The following is an 18,002-nucleotide window of genomic DNA, read 5'->3' as shown; positions in this document are numbered from 1 at the left end:
CACTTGATGGTACACACCGCTCGCAGTCTCACCCTCCAGGGTCCCCCCCTCCCCTTTTCTAATTCCCGCCGCCCCACGGCCCACACTGCGGCCATTTCTCTCTTGCGCGTTCGAGAGTGGAAGGAGGAGGACAGAAGCCAGACCGGGGGAGGCCTGCCCAGGCGATGCGGCCAGGGAGTCGCCCTCTTTTCCCACCCTGGTCCTGGGTGCCCCGAATGAGCGAGCCGCACAGTCACTGCTGTGGAGCTGCGCGCGGTTTACACCAGTACAGGAAGCCCGGGCCAAGCCAGACCAGAGATACACGCACGGGGGCGGGGGCGGGGGAGAAAGAAGGGAACAGAGACACACGCAGAGAGAAATAGTGAGCAAGACAGCCACAAGAAAGAGGGGCCAAACAAAAAAGGAGGAGATAACCCGAGGGGGTATGTCTTATAGAGGTGCCAGCTTCCCTGAAACTCAGCTTCCATCCACATCTCTTTGCTCGGTGTGGTGCGGCCTTGCCAGGGAAGGTGGTGGAACAGCAAAAAGCACAAATAAATCTTTGAGCCTTCTACCTTTCAATTCCAAACACGGTTGCGATCCTGCCTTGCCCGGGAAAACACAATCCGGCTCCACACCCTCCATGTACCCAGCAGCCCAGCGCCCGCTGCTTCCTACCGGAGGCTGACCCTACTTCATAAATAGACGTGGCTTTGTTTGGGGACCTGGTCTGGACTCCGTTTATTCTATTTTCAGAGTGGTGGGAGATGAGGGATGGAAGTTTTGGAGACCGGTATCTCTGGTAGAGCCTTCAACAAACCTATAAACAGCTGGCGTGGACCTGTCTGCGGCTACTTCGCCATCTACCAGACTTTCCTCCCGGCTCGGCACACTGAGACACACACGCCCCACGATCTTCCAACAAGCGATTTCGTTGCAGCGAACAAGGGAACCGCACCCGCCCCTTATTTTTCTCCCCAGCCAGCTCAGATTTTTAAAGATCAAAATAACCCTAAATTTTTCCCCACCGCAGCCCTCCCCCCACAACGGTCCTGGGTTTGTTTTGCTTTGTTTTGTTTTGTTTGCACTTGTGCATTAGACTAAGGGGAAAAGGAGGAAGAAAACAAAATCTCTGAATCCGATTCTGTCGCAAACTAAAGAAAGAAAGTAATTGCAAATAAACTCTATGTAGTTCAGAAGCCCGGGGAGTCATAAACATTTCCCGGCGGTGCAGACTTCGGGCAGATGTTGACGGTTCAATTTGCCGGCCCCAAAACCTCCGCAGCTGTCCTGAGTGGGGAGGGGCGCTGGAGGGGGCAGAGCCTCTCCGGCAACGGCCTGGGGTTCAAAGACGCCGGAAATGCGAAACGAGTCCTCCACCCTATCCCGGTGCGAGGCCAGGCCTACTCGGGTCTCTTCCCCGGGCGCCGGCTTCCAGGGGTCTCAGCTCTCATCCCAGCGCCCCGCTGGCGCCCGGAGCTCAGAGAAAGGAGCCCGGAGAAAACCGAATCCTGGCGGAGCAGAAAGATCGGGCCGAGTACAACGACCCGCCCTTGCTCAAAAGGCTCCTGGGCCCAAGTTTCCCCGACCCTGCCGCCCTCAGGACATTTCACAGGACCGGCCGCACGCTAAGCCGAGCTCGGTGCCCCGAGCCACCGCCAGTCCTTTCTCTTGGGACCGTCGCTGCTCTCCCTGGGTCATCCATCGTCCCAATTCCCGCCCTCAACCGCGCCAACCCAGAGCCTGTTTAGCTCCACCTGGCTTTCCTATCCTTTCGTTCTGCCCAGCAAAGTGAGAGAAAGTCCCCAACCAAAAAGCCGCATCTAAAAAAATTTCTCAGCGATGAGACCCTGCACCAGGAGCAGCAAGACACTAAAGCATCCTCTGGTCCTGCTCTAGCCGATGCCGTACGGGCTGGAGCCCAGGAGGCTAATGTCCCTCCAGCCAGGTCGTACGGTGCTTAGGACCTGGGGAAACTAATGCTTAGAGCACCCAGAATGCTGTATATATACATATTGCACACTGAGATTCACTGTGGTTCGTGGAGGTGGACGCCACGCACCTTCCCCCAACCCGACGGGGGCGCTCGGTGCGCCTCGCACTCACCAGCATTGTAGGCCGCCAGATCCGCCCCTGGGCCCGGGCTCTTGCGCTTCCTCGGCCGCCCCTTCTGCACCGTGCCCACGCCATTGTAGTAGGGGAGACCCAGCGGGTTGGCCCCGGCTGCGCCCAGCCCCGCGCTCTTGGCCGCGGCGGCTGCGGCCGCTGCCGCCGCCACGTCGGCGTGGTTGAAGTGCGCGGGATACTCGCCCTGCAGCAGTGCCTCGAAGTGCAAGCGGCAGTAGACCAGGCTGTCCTTCATGCCGAAGTGGTCACCGGTGGTCAGCATCTTGTTACACGTGGTGCACGTGAAGCAGTTGAGGTGATAAACCAAGTCCCGAGCCCGCATCACCATCTCTGAGGCCGAGATGCCCAGGTGGCAGCGGGCGCAGCGCTGCACAGAGAACCGCCTGTAGGGACCATCGAGGGAGGGACTGTGGGGACACACGGTTGGGTACCCCCATATTCCTCGCCAGGTGCCGCTACTACCACTGGGGGAAATCCTCTCCTCAAAATGGGCAACCTGGGTTTTAACTTGGAGGATGGGGAGACAGGCGACTGGATTTTGGCCCAGCTCTGGGTCTACCCTGAAATTTAGCGCCCCTTAACCATTTTCACGTCTGCAAAGGCTTCTGCTTTACCCAGAGCCCTCGCAAGCCTTAGGAAAGCCTTTACTTGGGAGTAGGGGAGAAACTCCCCACTTATCCTTCCTGAAACTTTACCCCTGCCCTCCACACCAGCACCTGGGAATCCTACAGACCTTTGTGATTTGGAAGAAACACAGAAGCAACGAAAGAAAGAGGAGAGAGAATATATAAACAAACCCTAAACCTAACCTCAGAGAGTTAGAATCAAGGAACTTGGAGCCTGTTAGTGAAGAGCCCTGTTCTTTAATCCTGGCCAGCTTTCACTCCCATCTCTGCCAAAGACCTGGAAATGCCCCATCCAATCTCCCAGCTCTCCCTCCAACTTTGTTCCACACTAGCCAGGCTTCCTGGGTTTGGGGGTGCCTGTTTCTCTTCCCTCTGGTTGACACAAGAAACTTCAAAGGGAAAGGGGGGGGGGTTCAAGCACCCCAACCCAAGCTTACTTATAGTCTAAGGTCATAAAAGGGCAGCTTCTGCTATTTTCTGGATCCCTACACTTCACAGACCTTTTGAAGAGTTCCCCCAAATTGCTGTTTTGTCGCCCAATTTGCGCTGGCTTGGAGAAGGGGGGACCTAAGTAGGGAACCCATCCTTGGGACTGGAAGGAAAGGAGACAGGCAAGATTCTGAGATGGGGAGTCCTGAAAGGCAGTGGGTCCCAAGGTGGGGGGCTACCTGTAGTAGTCTTCCTTGCAGTAGATACTTCCATCCTTGCTGAAACAGGTGAGCTCCGACTCCAAGTTGAGCTTGCACTCACAGCACTTGAGGCAGCGCATGTGCCACTGCTTGTCCACCGCCAGCAGGTAGTAGCGGTCGGAGATCTTGCCCCCGCAGCCGGCGCACAGCGCAGCGCGGTCACTGCTGATGGACGGCATCGTCTGCGGAGGGAGGGAGGCGGAAGACGGCAGCGCCTGCGTCAGCCTGCGACCCCACGGCTGCGGGGAAACGGGCACTCGCAGCTCCCTCGGTAACTTGGGCTAGCCCTAAACGCCGAGGAAGCCGCCAGGGTGTGCAGTGAGCTTCCTCCACCCCAAAAAGCCCATATCCAGGAGGCTCAGAACCAGGGCCCGACCACGCAGCCCAAGCCGGCCACAGGCCCAGGCCCAGTTGCTGGCCTGGATAGATCACCCCCGGCAGCTGCTCCCTCCTGTCCCCTCTGCCCTCTCCCCAGAAAGTCTCAGGCTGTGTTTGGGGACTCAGGCAGCCCCAGTCAAGACCTCTAAAATCTCCCCCCAAACGGTTTCTTACAGGAGCCTGTCGGCTGGGCCCAGAGGAAAAGGGATAAGATGATCATGAAAAGTCACCCTCCACAGACTCCTCTCCTTAAACAGAGGAGTTTCCAGCCTTCAGCCCCAGTGATCTCTTGATCCTTAAGCTAAAAGTTTAGGCCAGGGCAGGTCACAGGTCCCAGGATCCTGGGAGATAGTGACTGGGGTACAGAGGCACCCTCAAAGTCTCTGAGTGCGGACAGGCCCAATCCAAATCTCCGGCTAACCAAGCTGACAGGCTGGGACGGTTTAACCCAGGAAGAAGAGCTCCGAAGACGGAGGCACCGGGGCTGCTGCTTTCTTTCCAAGCAGAGAAACTTTGTCCGTGCTCCCCACCTCCTCGGCCTCTAAAGGTCACTTCTGGGCCCAGCTTGGGCAGCGTCTGCTCGTCTGGTCCCCAGGGAGGTCTGAGGGAAGAAACTAACTATTTGGGGCTGAGCCGGGCAAGCCAGGTGTGGCGATCAGAATGGACTCCTTCCGAGAGAGCCAGGCCTGAGCCTGAACTCTGAGCCCTGGCCTGGCCAAGTTCGGAGGCCAGGCGGCTCTGGTCACGATCAACGAAAAGCGCTAGCCCAGAAGACTTCGACCCCTCAAGTTGCGCTGAGGGAGAAAACCCCGATTGCCAGGAGGAGGGAGCGGCCCAGGCCGGCTGGAGCCCCAATGCTCCCAGTTGGTTCGCCCTTCCGGACACCGCCAGCAGCCGGCCTGAGTGGTGGAGGAGAGCGCGGGGCTGGCGACCCAAGGGCCCAGCGAAGTTAGAAGGGAGCCATCTCGTGCCATGGGTAGGAAGGACTTCGCTCCCACTTCTGGAGAAATGCTCTCTTCCACCCTTCGGATCTAAAATTTAGGTTTCAACCTTGTTTCCATTATCTGCCCCAGCAGGCTGGTTTCCCCCCAGCCAGGAGCTACTGGGCCTTGCATCCTGTCTGCGGATCACCAGAGCCCAGTCCCGTGCGGCACGAAGGACTCTTCCCAAAGTGCCCCCAAACTTTGGGGAGCAGAGGCGCATACCGACATAGCCCCGTCCCAGCTTTCGGTCCCGAACCGCAGCCGTGCGCCTACCGTCTCCGTGTCGCCGCGGTCGATGGCGGAGCTGATGGCGGGAGCCTCGCTCTTGGCCCTGCGGTCCATCTCGTCGATGACCCCGTGCACCTCGGGGCCCGACAGACTGTGGAACAGCATCGCGGCGGGACCGGCGGGGCCGGGGGCGCGGCTCCTTCGCGGGAGGGATTGTCCCCCGCCTCAGTTGCCTGGCGCTCCCGGCGCTAACGGGCCGGGTGCATCGCCACCGCGGCCCCGGCCCCGCCCGAGCTCGGCTGCGCCCCCAGGCCGGGCTCCGGGCCCTGGGCGCCCGCGGGCCAGGACGCCTCCCGCCGAGGCTCGGGGGCAGCTACATCGCGGGGCGCCTTGGCGGCGGCGCCAAAGCTAGGGTCACAAGGGCACGGGGCTGGGGGGAAGGAGGGGGAGACAAGGGCAGAGGTCGGCGCCCGCCGCGGGCGCTTTCACGCCGCGGGCATTGCCGGCCCTGCTTCTGCGCCCCGGGCGCAAAGCAGGAGCGCAAAGTCTGCCCGAGGCGACGACGGCTGCGGTCGGGGCTCACCCGGGAGCGGCTAGGTGCCCGCGGCGGCCCAGCTGCCTGGACCTCTCCCCTCCCTGGAGGGCGCCTTCAGCCCAAGGCGACCCGCTTAGACGCTGGGTGGGCTAGGGAGTAGGGATTTCTCCGAAGCCAGCGAGCCGAGCCGAGCCACTGGGAGAATTGAAGCGAAGGAGGAGGAAGAGGAGGAGGTGGAGGAGGAGGAGAGGGAGGAGGCGGTAGAGGAGGAGGGGAAAAAGGAGGAGGAGCAGAGTGGGAGGAGGAGTCGCCAGCCGCGGGCCCAGCCGCGCGCAACGCTCTCCAAGAGCGCGCCGAGCCCAGCCCCGGCTCTGCAGTCCGCGCCAGCCAAGCGTCCGCGCCTTTTCTACAGCCGCGCCTGACATCACGTCCTGCCGCCGCGCCATTGGCCGCCAGGCACCCCGAGCCCTGGCAGCGCGTGCTCCGGGAAGGCGGGAGACCAGAGAGGGAGGGGAGAAACAAGAGGAGGAGAAGAGCAGAGAGTTGGTGGGAGCTGGTGGGTGAGGCTGGAGGGGAGGAGTGGGAGGGAGGAAGGAGGGAGAGCGGGGGGCGGGGGGGTGTTGGAGTTTTTAAGCTATGAACAGTTTCCTGTGATTTCTTCAGGAAGGAAAATTAAACCCTCTCTCCTGGCCGTCTCCATCCCGAAAAGGCTCAGCCAGAGGATGCTTGAAGAGGTTTCGCTCGGGTCTCCCCTCGGCCCGGAGCCGCTGCATCGGGCACCGGCTGAAGAGGCCTGGGAAGGCAGACGGGGGCAGAGCTGCAGGAGCCTTCCGCTGCTTCCCGCCCAGCTCGGCCTTGGGGCCAGGCTCCACGCTGCCGCGGGCTGCGGGCGACCGACCGCGCAAGCCTCCCGAGGACCCGGTCCAGCCAGAGAGGCCCGAGTCCGCAGGAGCTGTGACTCCTGGGGGGGGTGAGGGAGGGGGACAGCCTGCATATTCACGCTCCAAGCGAGCCAGGGCCTGATTTCTCTCTCTTCCCAGTCTCTCTCCAACCTGGAAGAGTGGGTGCCAGCACATGCCTTTAGGAACTAAAGGCATGAGTTCGAGTCCAACTTCTGCCATTTATACACAAACCTGACCTTAGGCAAGTGACTTAAAACTTCCCTTAGCTTGTTCTGATCTTAATAGTGGGGGACATCCCCTGCACATGGATGTGGAACAGAAAAGATCATGGATGTAAAATGGAACATAGCAGGCACTAAGCAAATACTTTCATCATTCCCACTTTCCCCTCTCCATCTCCTATTAAAAACTTTCCCACTCCTAGATATGTTAGGCATCAGCAGCTTCTTAAAAACCACAGGCCCCTTCTCTGACCTCTGTGTGCATCATATCATAGACCCAGCTGTTGATTGGGTCCATCCAGCGGCCTGACTGCACCACTTCTCCAAGGACCAAAAACCTGATTTGCCGGGTAATCCCAACTGCCACCCTCAGCCCCCAGACTTCTGGCTTAACCTAGAGTCTCTTGGAGACTCTACAAGGGCGATACCCAGGTGTGTGGTGAAACCAAACTTAGAAAATAAAATATGATTGTAGAGGAAAAACTGAATGAGCAAGTCAGTTACAGAGTCCCATCTCCTAGGTCTGCTTTGGAGGTGGGTCAGTCTTAAGAGGCCAGCTAAAATCTATGCAGTTTATCTTACAGGGCACAGAGTTGAGGCAGCACAAAATCATACTTCCCATGTACCGTACATAAGCTTCAGACATAAATATACGTGTGCTTGTAATGCCCAAGCACATGCACTCATGTTCATGTGTTGCAAACGCACATGTTCATCTCCACTGGCAAAAACACAGCCAGCAGGAAGGTAGAGCTAGGGTCTACACGTGCACATCAAGTATAAGTGTCCAATGCCAGGCAGGAGGAGGCATCTGTAAAGCGGTAAATTGCACGTTATACGTGTAATTGCATGCTCAGGCGATTCTACCTAAACCCCTGCGTGCACTTTCTAGGGGGCCATATTTTGCATATTTGCAAAACTCTTGAAGTTACAAGTATGTGTCTACACGTTGCACATGTACAGATGCTCCAACGCGAGGTAAGGACCATAAACGCAAAGATGCGCGTGCGCGTGTGTTCACAGAGTGTGTGCTTTGGCGCCTGCACATAGCCCGCGCCCGGGCACGCGGACGCCTACACAGGCATGTTTTACTGACGCATCTGGGGCACTTTCTTTGAAAGAAAGTAGGGAATGAAAATCTAATCTGGGAGTCACCGGGGTTCATCTGGAGGTTGCCCAAGGGGTAGAAAAAATTGTGACAACGCTGGAGCGTTTGTCCTTGGTACAGCTCCGCGACCAGGCTGGATGGATGCAATACGTTTTCAAGAACTCGAGGGGCTGCCTCAGGAGCTTGGGGGCGGGGGGGAGGAGCACTCGGTAACTCTTGCCGCGGGCTTCCCAAGAAACGTGGAAACACACCCTGCGGCTCTTCACTCCCCCCATACGTGTAAGCACACAATTTCGTCGCCACCTCTCTGACCAGCAAACCACACCCAGCGCTGACCGACCCCAAATTCCCGGGCAGTCAGGATTCCCGCCGGATGAGCCCGCCTGTTTATCTCTTGGTGTCAGGCTGGGACGCGCTCAGGTCTGCGGGAGGCTCAAATGCATCTCCGGCTGCGGGGAGGGCTCTGGGTGCCCCGCCCGGGTTCAGAGGCCGGTAATTTTGCTAATCTCCCCCAGCGGCTGGGGGATGTGGCACAACCGCTGAGCCCTGTCCGCGGAGACTAAACAAGGAGAGGAATAGGCTGTAAACACACGTTCTGACACGTGAGTGACATTTACACGGTGAGAGGAGCCGCAGCCGAGGGGAAGGCAGGGGTGGGGGGAGCAGGCACCCGCAGGTAAATAGAACCTTCGGAAGCTCCAGAAACAGCGGCCCCTCGACGTCCCTTCCCCACACAGGGTAAGAGAATCCCTAAGTCCCTTAAACCTGCCTTTTGTGGGAGGTGACAGGTGAACGGAATTCAGGTCTGGCTACTCTCGCCGCTGCCTACCTCCCCACCATCTGCTTCCTCGCAGACAAGCAGACCCCGCGCATAATGAGGTAGCAGCCTCCAGCCGGCCACCGTGACTAACTCAGAACAAAAGCGCTCCCTCCACGCCTCTTCCAACAAAGGGGCCACCAGCCCTGGCGCTCCCCGAAGGCTGCGGGGCTCCCGGCTGCCGGCTGCGAGGCTGCCGCGCGCAAACTTCCCGGGGCTGCCGGCGCCACCGAGCCGGGGCCGCGGAAGGAGGAAGCACACGCAGCCCCGAGAAAGTGAGGCCGGGTCGGGCGGGGGAAGAGGGGGCGGGAGCCCGAAAGCCGCGGAAGGAGGGTGATTGATCAACGCGCTGTTCCCGGAGCTCTGTCCCGTTATTAGAGGCGGCCAAAGCAGGGCCACGCAATAACCTCCGAATCGCCAGCTAATTGACGCTGCAGGCAACTACTTCATTGTGCGCGCTGGTTTTATGTCTTCATAGCCGGTGATTGACAAGGTGTAATTAGTCATCTCACTCGGTGATAAACATGGGCACCCTCCTCCCGCGGCATCAGGCCGTGTGTACCAGCAGAGGAAGCGATAGTTGACGCTGATATACCATTAAATCAAAATGAAGACGTTCAGAAGTGTGTGTTTGCTGTGACGCTCTGATGGTTTATTTCTCAAATACGGCACCAACAGATTTACTTGATTTGCAAGTTAACTACAACATTAACTGGTTTTATTTATTTTGCCTCTTCCTTCCTCTTCCTAGGCAGGGATGTTGCTCTTGGAGAATGTGAAGACAGTTTGCTTCTTGACAAGCGAGCGAGCGGGCGCCCAGATTTTTGCAGCCTCTCCGGAGTCTCCCCCGAGGGAAAGGCAGGCAGAAAAACCGCCAGATTTGGGAGTCACCAGGGAAGAATTCCGCGCAGGGAGAGCCGCCCTCCTCAGCCCCAGACCTGCGTCCGCCTTTGGGCACTGGAAATAGATGACCTGAAACTGAGGACCGGTGCTGGGGATTGGGGTGGGGGAAGCCTCTTGGATAATAACTGCAAAGAAGAAAGAGGCAAAACCATCGTTTCTTCTCTGCCTTGAAGCAGAGAGGACTGTGTTCTTTAAGCTGTTGGCTGCAGTCATAGGGCCAGTTGCCTGCCTCGGTTCTCTGAATGCAGTATCTCCCTATCTCCTGGTTGCACCATTCAGCAAATACTCTTTGCTCATTGAAGTGGGTCTTGCTTTAGGGAAGGGTGTGTGTGTGTGTGTGTGTGTGTGTGTGTGTGTGTGTGTGTCCCTCTACAGGGAGGCTGCTACTAGAGTTGCTGGTTACTTGTTCCAGAAACCTGGATATTTAAATTTTAAAAAGGGAGGGAGCATTGCTGGTTGGACTCCCTGGAATTGCTATGGTCTGTCTTGACCCTAGTTCTAGTTAGAGAATAGCAGGGACTAAACAAAGCCACCAACTCTGAAAGTCCAGGGTATCACACATGTCCCCAGTAACCCCCCAGTAGCCTAATGTATTCTTCCTTCACTTTCCCCTTCTCTCCTAACCTCTGTCTCTTGTTTGTACAGCAGAGGAACGGTGATTCCTTGCCACTGTGCAGGAATGTAGGGTTATGGACATCTCCAAGAAAAGATAGGGTGAAGCTGAGTCACAGGGGGGCAGAAAAGTCCTGTATCCTCAACAAGGATCCCACCCCCACCCCTTCCCAGGCCTGTGAGCTTCGATCAGCAAAAGGGGGGAGTGTTTTATATTGATGGGAGAGGCTGTCAGTCAGCGGCAAATCAGCTCAGGCATGGCTACCTCTTCATGAAATCAGCTCATTGCCTTGGTCACACCTTATAGAAGATCGGCTGGTCACCACTATGAACAAATTAAAAATTAGTGGGGCCTTAGTTGTTTCAAAAAAGAATCCCGTATCTGTGGATAGATAAGTGGCTTGGCCTGTCTCAGGCAGAGGAACCCAATTCCTCCTTTTCTCCCTGCAGCGATCTGAACAATTCTGAAACTGCTTCCCTGGGCGTCAGCTGAGTAGGTTGGGGAAGTAACCAGGGCCTTCTCTCTAGGGCCCTGTTAAATGCACTGAACTTAAAATGAAACACGAAGTATGAGTTTCAGGTTTGAACATGATGCATCAGGAAACATGGAGGTTGGCAGCCCTTTCCTCCCCCCTGCCTTTGGTAGCTGGTATTAATATTGTATTAAATGTTATGAGAAAGTAAGGACTGTGGAGAGGAATGTGCTCAGATGCAATTTTGTCAAGGTTTTTATCTGTGATTATGATTCCAGATGTAGAAACTCCCGGAGGAGGGAAATGAGGGGCTGCTGGCGTGTGACATGTGTTTTAAGGTGTTTGGCAGTGTTTCTCAAAGTGGTGACAAAATGTTCAATTTTATTACAGGGAATTGGTAAAAGAAATACGAATACTAGGTCAGAGATTGTTCACCTCAGCAAAAGGATTTACCATTATTGATTAGGGTGGGGAAAGTTTGTATCTGGGTCCTGCTTAAATCATATTGTCAACAATGTAAATCTGTCAGATCAGATTATTCTTAAAGAAGAATTGTAACAAAATGCACAATAGCTAATTGCATCTCCCTACCTACTCATTTCCATACAAAGATGTAACCTGCCCTGGAAGCCAAAAAAAAAGTAAATATTGCAAAAAGATGTCAATTTTTTTTTCCAGCTGGTATAACTACAGCAGGTTTTTGAGGGTAATACCTTTTTAACCTAACCCAGAAACTACCCAGTCCTAGCAGAGCCATTTTGCTAATTTTGAGAATCTGGCTGCCTTTTAGGTTGAAGCACAAATAATAGCAATAATCTCACACAAGGAATCACATTTTGTTAAAAGGAGAATAAGGAAGATTTTGTATGAAAGAAGTGGGGATGAGGGAGGAAGCAGCTGAACTCTCTGGTCTAGCTACAAGCACTTGAAACTGGAAAAATTTCCTACCACAGTCCTTCATTCAAAGGCATCTCTGCCATCTCTCTCTGACAGCAGGACACCCCTAAACTCTGTTTCTAAGCAAAGGTTTCTCATAAACCTTTTATGAGTTTCACATACACTAAACAACATGCGCGCCCAGCCAGCGCTGACTAGACTGGAGGGGTTTGGTAAACATTTCCACAGAACAAAAAGAGGGGTTTTTGGCTAAAGATGCTGGACTTGGCTCCTCCCTGAGCCCCCAATCAGAAGATGAGAGACTCTACACACTCACTGGAGATATTACTGTACAGATCACCCCCTAACGGGTATACCCAGTACGTCTCTCAGCCCTGTTTATGAAGCCCACACATATTTCGCCCCAGCCTTTCCTTAATCCGGGCTAAAGAATGTCCACGTTTGGCTTCCCAGCTGTTGGCACTGTTTTACCATCACAAAAGATACTAGGCTCCTAGCACAAATTGCACCTTCCTTAGAAGAAGGTTCCTCTCCTGTGAGGTGATGTAGGACGGGTACATTTCTGAGGGGAACAGTGAGGATCCAGGGGGAAGGGGAGCATGGCTACCTCTTGCCCTTCGCTTTCAGCAGGACCCTTCCTCTCTCCCAGCCCAACTTTCCACTGACCCGATTAGCACATTTCTACTGCTATTTGGGGAGGTGGTATTGTTCCTTTAGGTGAGGAACAGTCATTTCCCACATATGCTTCAGCTGAAGCCCAGCCCCTTACCCCTCCCCCATTTTATTCTTCCATTAATTAAAACAACTAATGTCCCATCGATTATCTTTGCATGAATGAAAATCATTACGGGCCCTTGCAGGTATATGGGAAATTCTGTTTGTTTAAGTCTTCACACTTTGATTTTCTACAGACTCATTTTCTCAGGCATAAAGAAATTCAAACAAAACTAAACAAAACAAAACAAAAACAAAAACAAAATCTCCTGACACTTTACAATAAAGCCCAGAGACTAGTGATAATGAGCTTGTGCGATCTCTTGCAAGAAGAAATGTTCACATGGCCCCGTTTTAGAGCTGAATTGTGCTATCTGGTAAAGGATTCTAGACAGTTAAAGGCAAACATTGATAGGTCACCAGACCCAGGTTTGGAATTTGAGCTTGTGTTGAGTCAGATGAGCTCATCCAAATTTACTTTTAAGCTACCGTGTCAGTCCTTGAAAGTAAAAAAGGCAGGGGACAATCAGCTCTATTTGGAATTTCCCAGCTAGTTGGCCATTTCAGCCTGTATCTCCATTTCTGGGGTCTGCCATAATTAGAGCGATCTATTTTGCATTTACTTCTCTTTGCAAGCACTACATTATTCACTCTTTCCTGTGCTTATTAAACAGTGCCACCTGCACCAAATTCAACAAAGCTCTTCCATCAGTCAGCTCAGCTAAGGATCCCAGACCATATATTATCATTAATTGAAGCTCAATTGAATAGTTGATGATAGAGGCATGAGTAAAAAGCAACACATTTTCTAGGACCTATTTACAAAAATGTTTAAGAAAAAAAATTATTCCCCCAGTTGTCATCTTTTACAAACTCATTCCATTCTCTCTGTATAGTAACTGAAGCAGCAATTAGCAAGTCTTTATTTAATGAACTATTCCCTGTATGTCACCAAGGTGCCTCCAGCACAAATGTCCTCCTTCGTAAGGTACTAGCAATTGTAGTCAATATTTTGTCACCCAAAGCCTTCGAAGCTGACCACCTCGATAGCCCTAATGCTATAAAAAAGATCTGAAGAGCCAGAGAGACAAGTCTGGGAAGCAGAGGACCATTTTCAGAAAACTAGCCATGGATAGTCTGAATCCAGAGAAAGGGAGTGGCAGAAGGAAGGGAACCAGAGACAGAGAGGGGAGAGGCAGAACATGAATGTAGCTAGATATCAGTGGTTAAAGGAAAACTAAGTTTCTAGCAAAGATGGAACCATCTCTGAGCTCCAGCTATGCTATAACCAACTCTCCATCTAAACGCTGATGATTTACACATTCTTAAAAAGCCTCAAGCCTCACTGTGCCTTTTTCTTTAAAAAGCTTCCTGCTTTGTTCAAAATACTGCTTATCTTTGGCATTGTCAACAGCTCTGCATCTGGGAGAGATTAATTAAGTGATAGGTCAGAGACAATGAGGTGAAAGGGCATGTCCATCCAATCAGATCTGATTCATCCATTTCTAGGTGGATCAACTTTTTTTTGAGGGGTGCCAATTTCAGCTCCATTTCCAAGGAGGACTTATCAATAGGAATGCCTGAACTCCTCCAGTGAGGGGCTCTTAGCTGGAAAAGGTTTTTCCGCAGATAGAAAAATCTAAAATCTATACTCTCTGTCTTTTTAAGATGTAAAACCAAAATATAACTACAAATTGTCTGTATGCTTAAGTTTCACCTATCTGCGTGAAAGCTGATTTTTTCTTGAACAGGATCTTTCTGTAGAATAGCTAATTGGATGATTACAAATAAGATTGCCATGCAACACACTAAAAAAATTAAAAGTTCACTTTCTCTCCTCCCCCTTTCCAACTGTTTCTCACTGCTCCTTCTTCCTTTCAAAGTCACTTTTAATTTCTAGAAGGAAAAATGAGAGAAAGACAAGAAAGAGTGTAGGAGAGGAGGAAAGAGAGGGGTGGGGGGAGAATAAAAGAGGATTTCTAGGTGTCAACTGAATTTTTCCAGACCAATTAGAGTTTATCTTTAAATCTCCATCCCCTATCCCATCCACACCTTTCTAAATAGATTTTAGATTAGTGAGAAATTAGTTAATTGGGAAAGGCCATGTGGCTAGTCCACCCTGTTCCTAACCAAAGGGTTTTAAGGTTTTGAGGACCTTAGACCCCACTTTCAGAAATGACACCCCCCTCATCTCTTCGGCAGCATGTAAGTCTGGGTTAAAATTGTGGTTTTCAGTGTGTGTGTGTGTGTGTGTGTGTGAGAGAGAGAGAGAGAGAGAGAGACAGAGACAGAGACAGAGACAGAGACAGAGACAGAGAGAAGTAAACTCCCAGCCTGTGAATAAGGCTTAAGTAAATTAACTGTTTTAGGCAGACCCCAAACAAAACATTTGGAATATTTATACTCTATTCTTGAAAACCCCTGCGAATGAGTTCACATTTTCAGGTTTTTCGGGGGGAGGTGGGAGGGTGAGTAAACAATGGTTTGGGATTTTTTTTGTAATAGACCAGACATTTCCCCTTCTCCAAAGAAATGTAGACTGCCAGTTTCTTAACTATCCAATTCTTTAAATCATCTGGGATCTATCTATATTTATAAAACCGAGCAGAAATACTTAACAGCCTGATCAATAGCCATTGACCGTGGGGTGCACCTCACACCCTAACACGCACAGCTTGATCATGTATATTTGATCATCAAAAAATTCATAGCGTCTTGAAGCAGTGCATTAAGCTTCCCACAAAATAGTCTCTTTTTCTGAGGTCTTAAAAAAAGTGTGAGTTTCTCAGTTCCCTGCATTCATCTATCTATCCATGTATTTATCTAACACACACACACACACACACCCCTCCCATTCTGGAGAATTTATTGCTCATATATTTGATGAAGAACAAGGTAATTAACTGCAAGGCTGTGCATCTGGTCGGTACTTCATATTCATTGCAATAATAAAACACTTTTTCCCCATTTTAGCAGAAGAAAGGCTAGTCCTGCCCACAGATTCAGAGGACCCCAGAGCCTCTGTCTGCAAAGCCTCCTTGTTATAAATCCTGCCTCCCTCTTAAGTGATGGCATGCACAATTGCACAAGGGGCACTAAGTTTATCTGTGCAAAATCATCATTGGAAAATGTTGTGCATTCTCAGAGCTTCAACATCAGCTAGTAGGGGTTTGAAACAGACACAGCTGGCTCTTTGGCCCCCAGTCGTTTTGGCAGCAAACAGAGACAAGAGTCCAAAGGACTTGTCCTGTGAAGGACCACAGGCAGAGAGGTGTATTTTGGGATCTCAAGGGCTGGTGTCCTGAGCACATGCCACTAAGCTCCAATACCCCAAAAAGACCCAGTCCTGCAGATCTTTCTATATTCTGGGGTCAAAAGACTGATTCTAAGTTTCTCCATAAGGTATGCCGATCTGTCCAAATTGCTCCAAGGTCCAGCCAGAGGAATACCAGCTGGCAAGCCTGCTCCAACCCCCAACACAATCTTTCTAACGCCAACCCCAAAGATTGCCCCCACCGCCCCAGCCAGCAAAAAAATTACCTGCAGAACCTCCCATTTCGGGAGTCCCCTGCTCTGTATTCCGAACCGTGCTCAGGACAAATTTCTCGGGGGCCCTTCCTTCCAAAAGCAGCAGCATCTGGGCTGAGGCGCCCTCCTTTATATTGGGGGGAAGGCTTCATATGATAATACGTGTAATATGATATGGAATGACAGAATGCATGACAGTTGCCCATAATACGGAGAAGTCAGTCAAAGGACAGAGGGGACATTTGGATAATTACCATCCAGTGGCTAGTCAATCACGCGAACAGAGAGAAACGGCACAAAACCCACAATGGAGTTGGGAAACAAAAGAGACCCGAGCCAGACTCAGGATTAACCGGTCTAAAGCGATCTAAATGCTTTTGTATCTGAAGAACCGAGGCTCCCAGGTTGCCCCCCCTTTCCAATCCCAGGGAACTAATTGCGGGGATCAGAGTTAAAGCTCTCTCCCTCCTTTCCCCTTTCTCTTTGTAGACTGCTCACCACGCAGAAAAAAAAAATGATTTTTCTCTCTGTGTTCATTAAACTATTTTAAAGTTAAAGGGGTGGGGGAGGGAGGCTCAATGTAGCCCCTGAGCCCAGGAGCTGGGATTCTTCAACCTTGGAAGAGGCTGGGACAGTGTCGCTTGGCCTCAATTCTTTGTTTCGGGGTAAAGTCTTCCCTCCTTGCCCCTGGAAACAAATGCTCCATCCACCTGGGCAGCTGCCCTTTGCCTGGAGGCGAACATGGATGGCTGGTACCCTACTTTGGGTGAACAGCCTCCATAACTGGCCCTTGTACCAGAAAAACACACCCCCTAGTTGAAAACTCAAATTGCATTTGTCTGCATACTCAGAATTAAGTGGGGTAAAAGGGTGACAGAGCAGGGGCTCTAGCCTTCCAAATGGGAGAGTGAGACAGAAGATGGTTGTAAATTGCGAGGCGAGAATTTCCTTCTAAATTGGGGAATGAGAAAGAGGAAGAAAACCCTCCTAAATTGGGGCAGGGAGAGAACATGCTTAATTGAGGGGAAAAAATGAGAAGAGACCCCTGCCTGAGAAAGAGAGAGGCAAAGAAGTGATTCCTTAAAGACTCATAGGAAAATGGTCCCAAAAATTTTGAGAGCCTCAGAGATGAAGGAGAGAGAGGAAGAGAATTCCTTGAAAGATACGGACAGAGATCTCTGTACCTGAGAGCGAGAACCCCCTTGTCCCGGGACAGAAAGACGGGTGACTACCTCACCCAATTCCCACCAGGTCCTCTCTACACAATTGTAACTCGCCCACAGCCCTACCCGCACCGGCGAAGCTCTCGCGTGTCCCCGGCTGGGAGCCCCGGCAGTCCTCAGTCTGGGTTCGCGGGTGCCCGCGGTGCCCCAGGGCGCGCCCTCCGCGCAGCCCCCAGGCCCCTCCCGGCCAGCCAAGGCGCCTTCTTACCTTTCCGCGTCCTCCGCAGCGGGTGTGGCCGGCTCTGCGGGCTGTCCTGGGCCAGGGCCGGGGGGCGGGGGGCGGGGGTGCCGGGCTGGGGGGGAGCGGCAGGGTGAAGGCCGGGTAGGCAGGCACGGTGCCCAGGGGGAGCAAGGGGGCCGTTGGCAGCCCCAGGGCCTGCGGGCCGGCCCGGCCGAGCCGAAGGAGGTGCGAGATGCGGGATCCGCGGAGGGGCGCAGGGGCCCGGACCAGGGGTCCCGGGGCTCCCTCCTCGGGCCGGCGGTGCGCTCCAGCCTCCAGGGCCGGCCCGGAACCCGGCAAGGCGCCGGGAGGGAGGCCCCACTCCCAGGAAGCAGAGGACAGGGCGCGCGGATCAGAGGGGCTGTTTTGTCGCCTCGGCTGACAAATCAATCAGGGCCCGCGGAGCTGGGGGACTGCCACCGTCGCTGCGGCGCTCGCGGCTCCCCGGCTGGCCCGCGCTGCCAGCTGACGGCCGCCTCGAGTCCGCGCGGGCCGCGCGTCGCAGGCTGGGCTGCGGTCATTAGCTGCGGGCGCGTGCGGCCGGGGGCGGGGGCGGCGGGGCGGGGGCGGCGCAGCACCGGGAGGAGGCGGCCGCGTAGCCGGGTATCCCTCGGCCTCCCCCGCCCGCCGCCGTCCCTAGCCCGCTCCGCGTGCTTCCCCCACCCCCGGCCCCCCTGTCACTGTCACTACTCTGGCCTTCCGTCTGTCCGTCTCTGCCTGCCTCCCTGTCACTCTCCATCTCCCGGTCTGTCACAGGGGCCGCGTTTCTCTGTCGCGTGTCCTCTCTCGGTCTCTCCCTATGGCCACAGCTTCCTTGCTCACTGCGCCTCTCTTTTTCT

The 18,002-nt window shown here is 53.5% G+C and overlaps 1 protein-coding gene across 2 annotated transcripts in view; it reads right to left on the bottom strand.

Annotated features, from left to right (window-relative positions):
- LHX2 (LIM homeobox 2) overlaps nucleotides 1-17,586 on the bottom strand; it is a 31,484-nt gene extending 13,898 nt beyond the window's left edge. The window contains exons 1-3 of one of the 2 annotated variants that reach the window (XM_033124150.1): nucleotides 17,152-17,586; nucleotides 3,401-3,603; nucleotides 2,086-2,489 (exon numbers count right to left, since the gene is read on the bottom strand). In XM_033124150.1, coding sequence (XP_032980041.1) covers nucleotides 2,086-2,489; nucleotides 3,401-3,600 — 604 coding nt within the window. In that variant the 5' untranslated portion in view covers nucleotides 3,601-3,603; nucleotides 17,152-17,586. Of the gene's footprint in view, nucleotides 1-2,085; nucleotides 2,490-3,400; nucleotides 3,604-5,055; nucleotides 6,078-17,151 lie in introns of those variants that run through there. The other variant, XM_033124149.1, reaches the window with a different exon arrangement.
- Nucleotides 17,587-18,002: the final 416 nt, after the last annotated feature.

Source organism: Rhinolophus ferrumequinum, chromosome 12 (assembly GCF_004115265.2).
Source record: "Rhinolophus ferrumequinum isolate MPI-CBG mRhiFer1 chromosome 12, mRhiFer1_v1.p, whole genome shotgun sequence".
In the NCBI taxonomy this organism is placed as follows: domain Eukaryota; kingdom Metazoa; phylum Chordata; class Mammalia; order Chiroptera; family Rhinolophidae; genus Rhinolophus; species Rhinolophus ferrumequinum.
This window is presented reverse-complemented; position numbering and strand designations above follow the sequence as displayed.